Source organism: Dreissena polymorpha, chromosome 6 (assembly GCF_020536995.1).
Source record: "Dreissena polymorpha isolate Duluth1 chromosome 6, UMN_Dpol_1.0, whole genome shotgun sequence".
In the NCBI taxonomy this organism is placed as follows: Eukaryota; Metazoa; Mollusca; class Bivalvia; order Myida; family Dreissenidae; genus Dreissena; species Dreissena polymorpha.
The window spans coordinates 85,960,590-85,973,572 of record NC_068360.1 but is presented as its reverse complement, the minus strand read 5'-3'; the positions used below and the strand labels follow the sequence as shown (position 1 = coordinate 85,973,572).

At 34.6% G+C, this 12,983-nt stretch overlaps 1 protein-coding gene across 1 annotated transcript; it reads right to left on the bottom strand.

Moving 5' to 3' along the window:
• Positions 1–2,593: 2,593 nt before the first annotated feature.
• On the bottom strand, positions 2,594–11,495 carry LOC127833292 (uncharacterized). The gene is made up of 4 exons (XM_052358465.1): positions 11,318–11,495; positions 8,849–9,628; positions 6,407–7,621; positions 2,594–5,291 (listed from the first exon to the last, which is right to left on the bottom strand). Exons 1-4 carry the CDS (start codon positions 11,325–11,327, stop codon positions 5,113–5,115), a joined length of 2,184 nt encoding a protein of 727 aa, XP_052214425.1. The 5' UTR covers positions 11,328–11,495; the 3' UTR covers positions 2,594–5,112.
• Between the last annotated feature and the right edge of the window lie 1,488 nt (positions 11,496–12,983).

Sequence of the window (12,983 nt, the reverse complement as noted above, 5' to 3'; positions counted from 1 at the left end):
AAATGTGCCATTGAAGATCACCTAAATCCAGATTTGCTATTATAGAAGTGTGGAAAGTTTTAAGGGTGTGACAAGAAAGCAAAAATTGGTCATTACCGAGAGGCCACAAAGGATCTATGACTATTTTAAAGCAAGGAAAATCAGTGCCTGATTTAGATTTCCTTACATAGTTAAAAAAATCATTTCAAAAGCCTGGTAACAGTTTAACGTTAATGTTACCAATGTGTCAGATCAGGGCCTTGATTTTGAAATCTAGGACACGCATGTTAAAGTCTTCATGAAATCAGGACAAAAAATTGTATTTTAAGTCCTTATATATAATTGACCTGGCTATAGTTCTCAGATTATTATAAGCTCAATCAGTATATTTATATCATTATTTATGCTTTGTGTATTGTAAACATATACACAATCATGCAGTTACTAGTCTTATTTATAAGACGCGCAAAGAATTTAGAGATACTTTGTATATGGGCTTAATACTTTGGAACTTTTATAAGAGATACTTTTTATATAGGCTAAATTCTTTGGAACGTCTTACCGGGAAAAGTCCAATTAAATGTGTTGGACACCAGAAAGTTAAAATTTCAGCAATTTGCGTAAAGTTGCAAAACACGGACAATCTAGAGTCCGTGTGCAAAATAACATTACCAAAACATTCAGTTTTAGTTTAGAAGTCCATTTTTACCTCAAATATCGTCGAATTGAAGTTAGAAAGGCATACATTCTTTAGTTAAACTTCTGTTTAAATCGCAACAATATCACTGACCTCTTGCCATATTATGAAACAGATTTAATTATCAACCAATCAGAAGAATGCATTACGGTGTAACGTGTACGCGTAATTTTATTTAATATGAATTTTTAACACCGACTTTTACCTAACTAGATCTAGTATGCTCATCTTTGTCGATTTAATAAGCATATGTTCAAAACAGATATGGTACAATCTATTCACTCTTCTAAGTTTCAGCAACTTTTCATGCATGTCTTTTTCGCACCTCTGTCTATGTTGTTTTATGTACTTACATTATACGTTACAAAGGACGGTATACTGTGCGATCTGTATCAATATTATTTATGTACAGTATAAAAATAAAACATGTAATTTATTTCAGAACTTATTAATTGTCACTTTATAAAAAAATGCTTAATTAATCCAGAAAAGTATAATGGCATCGGTTTACTATGTAACGCTCTGCACCACAACAGACGAACGCAAACTGTATTTTACGCCGTTTATTCTTCCACATTTAAACCGGATGCTTTACATCGAGGCCGTGTTATCGATTTATATCTACACATCGAGCGAATCGAGAGATATTGAAAAATTGAATAGTGGTTGGATTAAAATTGCGCAGGCGTGCAAAATTCAAAGTGTCATTACATAATTTTTACGGAACATTATCGAGAAATGAATTATTTACACAGGTTTATAAACATTATTGCAATCCGTTGATATTAAGTGTCTGATATCGGGGCTTGAATGTTGCGCACAAAATCCTTGCGCAACAATAAAGACAAAGAAGGAAAAATGTCCAACATTATTCGAATGGTTCAGCCGATGTACGCTCCAAATATCACCAATATAAAAAGTAGGTTAATATTTGAGAGCGTCAACAAGTTGGATTATTATCACTCGTGAATTAAAATTAAATAATTATCCTCTATTTATTTGTGTTTTGTATTTGTTTTGGTATGCTTGATCCGTGAATAAAATAATACGATACTTGCAGATTATTAATTGAGTGTCTTTATTTTTTTTATAGCATGTGAAATAATACATTCGATTATATCACCTCGTCATACCTTTTCATGTTTTTTTTTCGTCGGTATACATGTCTCTAACATTGTATAATTGATCAATTGATGTAAAAACAATCCTGGAAATAGCATGCGGACAACAAAGATTCCCTTTTAAACAAAACTTGATTAAATAGTATATAAAGTATGAGCGCATAACGATTATATTCTTTTCGATGAGCCTTAAAAAATATATAAACTATATTTAACGATATATCATGTGAAAACCTGACTTTATGACAAACGTTTCGATTTTAACTTTTTATCATTTTCTTACAGATTTTTTTCTCCTGGCTACACATTCCATTCTATTCAAATTGTTATCATTAAAAACATAATTGCACCAAACTAAAGTCTGAGCGATTCATTTCCGTCTAGTGGTTATTTTTTCCACCTGTGTTTACAATAAGAAATATCAAAGCGCTGAAGGCACTGCAGATGTTCGCTCTTAAAAATGTATTCAATATCACAGTCACAGGATAAAAGTGAAACCACCACGAAGAATACAAACACATAAATGCGATTTCACTTAGTGTACAGGGGGGGGGGGGGGGGGGGGAGATATTGCGGGAGGAAAATGACATTCATTTACCATCTCTCATAATTGTATATAGGATTCACAAACACTCCACTTGTAATTATCAAGGTAAGGGTTAGGTTTTTAAAGAGTATTCATTTACATCTATACTGCAACAAAAAGGGAGGAATCTGAATGGAGGACATAACAGTCCTGTTTTGAATCAGTTGGCAAATACGTTCTCATAAGGGAAAACAAAAAAGAAAAGAACACTCAAATTTTACCGATTTATTGTAAAAGATTTCAACATGCATGCACAACAGAAATACAATGCCAAAATTGTAAATATCAATTCACTCAAACAAGAACAAATGTCTCTTTCTTAATAAGTAGAATATCATATTCACCAAATATTATTTGTCGATTTAATTTAAATTTACACAAGAAAATGAAATGTACACATTTGAATGACTGTACTGACATTTATTTATTAAATTTTATTCTTAACTTTTACTTCCAAAAACACTGAAATGTTCCTGATAGAATGCTGGAGGCCGTTTCACAAACGATCGTACGACAATTTAAACTTACGAGAGAATTTTGTACTCTTAATATGTAGACGAACTAGCTCGCCATGCTCGTTAAATATATACGGCGCTTATGATGCCAATGTAATTAATTAAATACTAAATTTATACTCATATGATATGGACTTCAGCAATTATGCACCTTCAAAAAATGTATGGTAAAGTAAATGTGTGCTACGATGTTTATTGAAACGGTCCCCTGGCTATCAATAAAAATACTAGTAAGTGGAAAAGAAAACTGGCAAGCACATTGTAATTGAAATGTACTATTTACATAAGTTAATACATTTATTGTACATATGTTATAAAAATTTATCAAGGAAAATGTTAGTATATATTGATTACCAACACAGCAGGGCATGAATAATTCATATCCTTAATATGAAGCTGCAATATGTATGCATTTATGTGAGTATTAAGACTTTTTGACAAAAAACCCCAGTAAATATGCCTTACATATATATTAGGCTTATCAAGAAATACTGATTTTTCTCCAAAGCTTATTATCACCATATTTATTTACAAGCTGCAGCAACAATACCTTTAAGTGAAGGAATTTTGTAAAAAGACAAAAGTCTGCAATCACTGGTTAGCATATATCATACTAAACATTGAAGTAAAAAGAAAATACCTTGAAGTATGGGATATTCACTTTATCATCATCGCACCATTTGAGCTATAAATGAGCTTGGACTGAATAAACAAGAAATGAAATCGGAAAATTCAAATAACGTCCAGCATTGGCAAATTCAACAGAATAAAACAACATTAGAGTCTGTGCATGTACTGTATCACCATACAAATCAAATAAGCAAAATCGATTTCCATCATTAAATGGCATAAACAAAAGATCATATAAGAATAATATATACATGTGATGCTTCATTGCTTTGGCTGTAGAAAAATTGGTAGGTGTGGCTGAACAGACTAAGGAATAAAGATGTGTGACTTAAATCATATAAACAAATGACCTGCAATTCGGATGGAATGTAAACAATGTATCATTGCGCAGCCAATAAACAACTATTTAAGTTATTTTGAACTCAATATAATTAGTAAATAATAAATAAACAAATCATTTTCATATAACTACCGTCTTGAAAATACGTCGATAGTACAAACTTAATAATTTAACACTTTCGTTTCGATGAACTATTTTTTTGCTGAGGACATCTTTTGATCACGTGACGAAAAATAGACGCCAAAACACCCGCGAAAAAGAACCACGTGACGAAATAGGACGCTAAACACAAATACCATGCGACTACGACTTTAATTATGTAAGAACGCTCCGCAATTCCTTTGAAGCCGGGGCCTTGTGATTGCTATTACGTAAAGAATTGACCTCTAACTGAAGTAAGCAAAGGAAACGCAGCACCTAATTGACCCATTTCTACTATGTGCGAAGGCAGATTGAATTTTACTAATGTATGGTTTGCCTATTATAACACACATTATAATGCGGTAAATATGCGACTAACAAGTAAAAAACACTATAATTTAACTTTTGTTTTGAATTAAGTTATTTAGAAACCAAAATTCCAAACCTTATTTCAAAACAGCAAGACTACATTTTTTGAAGAATATTCTTGTTATATTTAAATGTTTTTTAATATTCAGTTTCAGCGATAATGAAACATTTTTTATGTTGTCTATCGTATCCCTGTAATAATTGTTAACTCATGGTCAACGTATTATTGATTGTGACCTGTGAATATAAACAACAACAACAACAACACCAACATATAAACAAGCGTAACCTTATACTATTGCGTTATTCTCACCCGGACTCCCCTTTGTTTATCGCCAGCCTTAGATTTATGAATGAGCTGAGCGAAAATACTACGTCACGCAGACGCAGCAGAAAGTGGACTATTTTAATCATTCATAAACAATCTCCTCCGCGACACGTACAATACGATCATTGTTTATTGATTCTTTTCTATAAAACACCGTTCGAAACTATTGCATTTAACACGATATTAATATAATGTTTCCATTTGTGAATGAACATAATTGGAGAACTCAGACCTCTTGCATAAATTATACAACTTTTTTTTGCGCGGATACGCGTAGTAAGCGGGTATTGGGCTCCTAGTAGCTAGGCCGTACCGACCTGAATTTTACACTAAGCACTTTAGACGGTCGCTAAAGCGACCATCTAATAAACCATTCTTCTTTGAACAGCTTTCATTTACAGTATACTTAATCACCATTAATTTGTTCGTGCAGAGTCTCCTGGAGCCATTCTGTGATCGTTGCACAGTGATTCAAAATCTGTACCTCCAGGTTGTTTGAACCGCGACGTTTGTCGCAACACCTGAACATCACTTTTAGGAAATGCCTGCACAGTGATTTGATAAGGTCTTTGTCAGCAACATCGACTGAAAATTAATAACATTAACACAATTTAACAAGCAGTTTCATTTACCGATTTGTTGTTTTGCATGGCCACTATTATTATTTAATTATGATGATTATATAAACTATGCATAAGCAGCTCTTTTGCAACGTGCTAAAACTACAGATTGAAGCTTAAGTACAAACACGACGGAAATACAGTTATTTGGTATTATAGATGCGTCTACTTTATTGCGACGAAGAAATACATACGGAATATTATGCTAGTCAATTGTTCCAAGAGTTCGTATCACTAGAGTGGCTTGTGTGATGACGTATCACACGAGAGACGGAGCTTCGAGTGTGATGCGAAATAGCACAAGCCACGAGAGTGATACAAACTCTTGGAACAATTGACTAGCGTAATATTCCTTTTATTATATACAGCAACTAAAGAAAACAGTTAACAATTGTATTTTTTACTTTAACAAAACTGACAAAACAATGACTAAAACGGTACGCCATAGTTTATTTAAGATGCGTATGAATACAGTTAATGTAAATTAACGTGTAAACATTCGAACCGGGAAAACACAGGTTTCCGACACGCTTACCTTAATGCCATCGTTAATCCAATATTTATAATAATTAAGTTGACAACTTTAATCCGATGTTTATAAAAAAAAACGTTGAAACAATATGCACTTCCACTGCTATCTTCCATGTCTTTATCGAAACTTAGTTTAAACCACACTATTTTATTGTATTCCTATCGAAATATACATTTATGCATGATAAACACGCACTCCAAAATACGTTTTGAATTCGTTCAATGTTTTTAACAAATAGTTTACTGTTAAAAATCAACACGTCCGACAGGTCCTTAAATTCCATAGAGTTTAGATAAAACTATTGTGTTTAGTCACAGAAATGACGTCACACGATGTACTACGTAATATATTTCGTAATATAAAAATATTCTATTTTCGGTGCTCGTAATGTGACGTCATTAAATGGGTCAAAGTAGTCCGGCTAGTATGGTAATACGGAATTGGAAACAGCGAGTAGCGTAATACGGGATTTTTTATTTCAACGATTGATACAACCTGTATTTTGTTAAAAGCATTAAACAGGTATATAATAAATATAGATAACTTACTGGTACCGATTAGCGGGAAGGCTATGGTATTGACGTTGCGCTTAAGACGATGTAGTTTATCAAACACTTTCTCCACAGTCTGTTCAAGATTCTTTTCGGATGTTGTAGAGAGTGGGTATGGTCCACATTCAAACAATGATGCCTTGACATGGTACACATATGCAGACCTTCCCGGACCTACCGGACAACGCGATGTTGCTATCCTCCCCTTTTTAAAGACCTTTTCTTCTATCGCCTTTTGTTCAATACCAAATTTACATCGAATGCCATTTGGCACAAACCCTTGAAATGCAACACCTTCATATGCGGGGCAAACAATAACATCGGCTTCAGCTTCACGAATATCAGCTGTGCATATAGCTAGAACTGTTTTGCTTTTATCAAAACGAAATGACTTTGTTGTGAACGCTTTAGTATCTGTCAGCTCGTTCTTTATTATTGCATCAGCTTCGCTAGGCAGACCTTCGCTTTGATAGTGATTCGGGCGAAAGTTATCATAAACATGATTAGTGTCACTGGTAGCGAGGAGAACACTTTTTAGTTCATTTATGAAATTTATTTCCATTTTGCTCCGATTGGTTTCAATGCCTTTATAATCGGATGCGTCTACAGAATAAGATCTATTACTGTTCTCCTCGCGATCAATCGCAGTGTTTTGAATGACGTCATAGTCCGATACATTAATTGGCTCCAATGCCTCGTTTGGAATTCGAACTCCTTCCGATACCAATTTTAGTGCTTGTGGTGCTGGTCCTGCATCGATATCGTACACGCTGCTTGCATCAATATTTGCATACAATGGATCCGCTGAAATGTGTACATCCTTTTCGTTTGCGTATGTTCTTATCTTTGTGGATCGTCTTCCCGGAACTTCATTGATATTTTCCACCTTTATTGTTTCAATCTTCTTATTTTCGCGTTGTTCAACTGTCTCATATGCATCGCTTACACGTTCCCTATGTACCCGTTGCTGATTTACGTAAGTATGTGAGGCCACAACGCTTTCATATTCTTTTGGAATGACCATATGATGTGTGAATAATGTTGGAACCCAAACCTTGAACATTTTCACGAGGGATTCTGCTTTATCTCTGTCATGCTCGACAAAGTAAATTGTTTCCGGTCCTATGAACCTATCGCGAGATTCTCTCCAGAATTCATAAATCGCACAGGCATAAAAGAAAGCACATTCTTCAAGTGGTACTCCGCCAGATCCTAATAAATATACACACAAAAATATAAACATATACAAGTGTTATATCTACAATATTAATTTTACAAATAAAATACTTATGCCATAATATGTTTTCTCAGAAGCACGGGAACAGAAATATTGCTCGGTTCGTCTGATATTTGTGTTTGTTTTTATAACCGAGAACATTTAAAATTACACGACAATTTCCTAAGTTTGGGGATTCAAATGAATGCGTTGTTCATCAAATACAAAACATGTATTATATGCGTGTGTGTGTTCCAATTTTGTTCCAGTATTGGGCCAAACTTATGCATAGCGTTCATTGTACCATGGCAATTTAATAACCGCTAATTTAAATATATATTAATTAAATTATAATGATCGCAGTTTCCACTTGAGGGGTCCTCGGAATTTATATATGTAAAGAACGTTTTAAGCATGCGTAGACGTTGCTATGCATGGCTTGTGTCTTTCTTGTCAGCCGCCATATTTTTCAGTTTGGGACATTTTGTTAAAAAAAGAGAAAGAGATCAGTATGGAAAATGTTAACACCGCGTTGTCGAGGTGGCAGCCCCAACATTAGTTATTCTGCTAGTTAACAGTTAATGTACATCTATGTTTCAATTTTAAATATGTTACATTATGCACATGCAAATTTGCAGTTGATGAATAAGAAGTACGAAGACGAGAATATCCTTTCTTAATTGTGTCTAATTATCCAAAGATTAATTATTATAGTGTGTTTCATTCGTTGGGTAACATTTATATCCGATTTATCTGATTTAGAAATAAAACTTAACATTTTTGATCGATGACTCACCATCACGACAATTATCAAAACATAACATCTGTTGTTTTTTTGTTTAACGTTGTTGACATGCAAAAACATGCACACACAATTAAATTAACATTTAATGAAAATCCCGTCTTTGGAGTTATTTGCGATTTTGCCGATTTTTTCAGAACCGTCGCTCTCTTTTAAAACACAATTCTGTAGTTTTAAAAATAAACCATACGTAATTGTCGAAAGCAATTAAGACTAGCTCTCGCGAGTCCTTGTCCTCATTTACGTAGAATAAATTCATTATTTCCGGGGACCACTAAAGTGATTGTTCTATAATCAATGTGCCTGTGTATGTTTATTTATTGTATGTCTAGTTTCCCGGCGACAAACGCTCATGTATTTAAATAATAACGTACCAGTTAACAATAATTAAGCGTCAAACAAAACTTCTTGAACAAAATACCTGAGTAAACAAGTGGTAAAATCAGCTTGCGTAAATTTGCCTCTTGTGCGGCCATAAAACAGTCTTTCAAATTGTCAATAAAGTGATCTTTCTTCGTATGGTCATTCATTACTTTGCGTGTTGGGTGTATCATTAATGACTTCAACCGGCCACCTTTTGTAGTCACACAATGAGAACCATCTTGACGGACAGCATTCAATTTCGCGGTGTATTCCTTCCCACCTGCTTCTTTCAGTCTCTCAAAAACTTTCCCTCTTCCATCTATTTCACCATTGCTACGAATAACTACTGGATTTACAATACCAGTACCTTGTTCATCAAAATCAACTATGTCGCCAGTACAAATGTAAAGCTCGCGACCAGGCGTAAAGCGGAACTTTGGTGATATAATATCTGGGGACCATAGGAGTTTTAACTTGTCAAGCAATCTTTCCAAATCAACACGATTCGATGCAAACAAAGTGCACTGCGATTTGGCACATTGATTGTCACTGAATACTGGATGTGCGAACTCGAATTGAGATCTGTGTTTCCGATCATCAAAAAATGTTTTCACGGCTGAAATTAGCCATGTACTTGTTACTTCTTTCCACACGCGTCGTTCGAAAATGGCTATGACCTCCTTAAAAACTTCGAGCTCGAAGCTGTCTTTTGGGCTTGCCTTAATGGTCTTTGCTGAAATATCATATTTCCAGTTCTGTATGTTTTTGTCTTTTGCTAGAAATTCGAAATATTTTACATCCCTCTCATCAACATTTGACGAAAATAGGTCGTCGATTACTGAAAATATATTGGAAATGAAATTAAATTTGCATTTTATAATGATCCGTTATTGAAGTTTCCAATTATGACAAACACACAATCTGATACATGTCTAGAATTCGTCGATGCTGATATTCGTTGTTTTTAATCTGGTTTTATAGTAAAGGTCAATAAAGAAAAACTGCATAGAGTACAATTAAATATAAACGATAAAATACGGCAAAGCTGGCCTGTCCATATGCGTATGTTCGACTCTAGCCAAAGGGTCCGAGGGCGATTATAATGGCATAAGCCCGATTAAAGGCATACGGCCAACTCTGCCACATGTTATTATTTAAACAACAATTACGACATATTATATGTGTATAATCATGTTATGAAAATATCAACACTATTTTAATACTACATCTAATTTAACTCGTTTCGTGCGATCATTTATTTTCTGTAATTGAATTTGCATTGACCGTTCTTAGGTGGTGAAACACATATTGACTGTGCATGTTGGCAGAACGCTGGTCTACACATTGGAGTAACCTGGGTTTGATCCCACGACAAACCGCATAACTTATGTGCGGCTTTAAAAAAAACGTACGGTCAGTGTCCCTCGATCTCTTATTTAAGAAAGTATGAGCAATTACGTTTGGTACACCAACTAACACGTTACAAGTGTGACTAACGTGATACGACTGAAGTACTGTTACATGCGGCAAACAAATAAAACTAATCACACCAAACAAAAAGAGACAATTTGATGCGTTTGTGTTTATATTGTTGAATCCCCGCCAGACTTAAAAGTTGAAGCTTTATGGCCTTCAATTTAAAGGGATTTTGGCATGTATTGACGTTTGTCATTAAATGCTATATATTGATAAATGTAAACATTTGACCTAAAAAGCTCCAGTAAAAAAAAAAAACAAGAATAAAATTTTAAAAAGAAAAAAGTAACCCTCAACTGGGCTTGAACCACTGACCCCTGGAGTAAAAGTCTGTCGCTTAGACCACTCGGTCATCCGTGCTTATACAATGAATCGGTTATTTTATAATTAATATAAGCAATCATCGTAGTATCACAAAATATAACCACAACAACAGAACTCTCCAAATCGTTTCGCGTTGCAACGCTTTATAATTTTCAGGTTTTTAAATCGTCAAAGATGAATACATGTATAACGGATATTTTAGAGCATGGTAAATGTTCTGTATACAGTTTCATCACAAATATCTTTTTTTATTTTGCCAATTTATCAACACGTGAAAATGCCCCTTTAATAATAAGAACGCAATTCTGTAGTTTTAAAAATTAACCATACGTAAGTTTTTCTAAGAACTGAATTATATATAGCAATTACATGGGAACCCAGAAACACGAGTTTTTCATTTATCTACAGGTTAACCAGTTATAAATGCTTAAAGTGCATGGATTTAACATTTATCTGAACGCACGAAAATCTATTCAAAACAAATCCTTATCTATTTCAGAAAGAAAACCTCTTAAAAATATACGATGTCACGAATTGAACGTTTTTACGATTTCGAAACAAACAACTTAAACCTACAAGGAATTATGGCAGTATCTCTTAAAAATATGCCGTTTATAAACAAAATATAATTCAATTTTAATTTTTGAAACACACTTGATACATTTTAAACCTGTATTTGATAACGTAAACTTCTGAACTAAACAAATATGATAAAGAAAGTGACTACCTTCAGCCATTGTTAAATACCTCCCTCTGACAAATTATAATCTTATCTGAGCTTTATACCACTGGTAATCTGGTATACCACTGGTTTAAATATCTAATTTTAGAGCGCCACTTCAGTGAGTATTGTGCACAATTGGCTCTTGTCATAAGCACGGATGGTACTTCCGATTTTCTATCATGAGTAAAAATTAGGCTGGTATTCCATCTATCCGCATCCGTATCCGCAAAATCATAATACGGACGCTATATTCCATTCATCCGCATACGTCGAACGTATCTTTATTTGTGTATATGGATAAAACTAAAAATTATAATTGAGATAATTATTATGAAGGACACGCGTGAATTTAAGTCGATATAAGGTACAAATCATCGTTCTGTCTGTAAAAGAATACAAATGGTAAATACCTGAAACATCTTATTTTAGTGCCTTGGCTATGCTTTTCCAAACATTTGAAGTAAAATCAGAGTCCCGATATGCAGAACTGCGTTGGTTGTATGATTCCGGGTATTTTTTTACGAATTCGATAATTTTTCAGTTGATTTTTGAGATGACAGCTACTCTCATCGTGCTAAATGCCGTCCGTATCTTGTCCGCATCCGCATCAGAATGCTCACTTGAGCGTTCTTTTGCGGACGCCTTTTGCGCGTGCGGATGTACGGATGCGGATGAATGGAATAAGCGCAGTGCATTTCAACTTGTTCTATTTTTTTGCGGATGCGGATATGCGGATGCGGATGCGGATACGGACAGACGGAATACCAGCCTTATTGGGTGTATTGGTTTACAAGCGCGACAAACTGTTATCATCGAGAAGCAGTCAAGTGGCCCATAGATATAAAGATCTTTAGTGCTGAACCATGTCGGTCAAGGGGTCTGAGCCCGCCGTTTTGGTCAACAGAAGGAAACAAAGAAAATAACACTCAGGGGCGGAAAATGGTGTTGCATTTGGACTAACTTACCATAAGGCCTGCACTTATGAGCGATGTGTCTAGTGTCTTAAATGCCAACACTATGGCATGGTGCGTATGGGGAAGGTTTTACGTCCTTCTGGACACTTTTAGTTAAATATTGTTCAAGACTCGCAAAAGAAGGGGACATTTTGATTTCTAACTGCACTTGGTAGGTTTGGCTACAATATGTTCCGATTGGCGTTTTCTTGTACTGTAGTGGATACAGGAGTACCCATAGGAAACCGCACCTTTCTTTTTTAGTGACCACAATCAAAATATGCGCCAGGGGGAGGATTAAACCAGAGTTAAATGCTAGAGAAGCGTACATACTAGCTACTGCTCTAACCGAACATCCAAATACATGTACATGTACTTCTCTTTTTTCTTTCTCGTTCCAACGACATACTTACTCGAGGGGACGACTAAGTCGAGGGAACGAGATTAAAAAGAGGAATGCAAAACTAAATAAATATAGGATCTGGCACGAGTTGTCATATCATGCCATATTTTATTAAACGAGTTCAGGAATTTTGTTAGTAAGCGAGCCTTTGGCGAGCTTACTAACGAATTTCCTGACCGAGTTTAATAAAATATGGTATGATATGACAACGAGTGTCAGATCTTTTTTATCACATGCTTTTAAATGAGCAAATCAAATAAATATAAACGCAAACATAATGATAAATCCCGAATATTGATCACATTTCGTGACG

Bases quoted from the DNA above. Each gene is read 5' to 3' on its own strand.
- LOC127833292 (XM_052358465.1), bottom strand. The intron at 7,622-8,848 runs GTATTTTGTTCA...TATATTTATTAG, and splicing joins TTTACCACTTGTTTACTCAG to GATCTGGCGGAGTACCACTT. The intron at 5,292-6,406 runs GTAAGTTATCTA...ATTAATTTTCAG, and splicing joins CTTCCCGCTAATCGGTACCA to TCGATGTTGCTGACAAAGAC.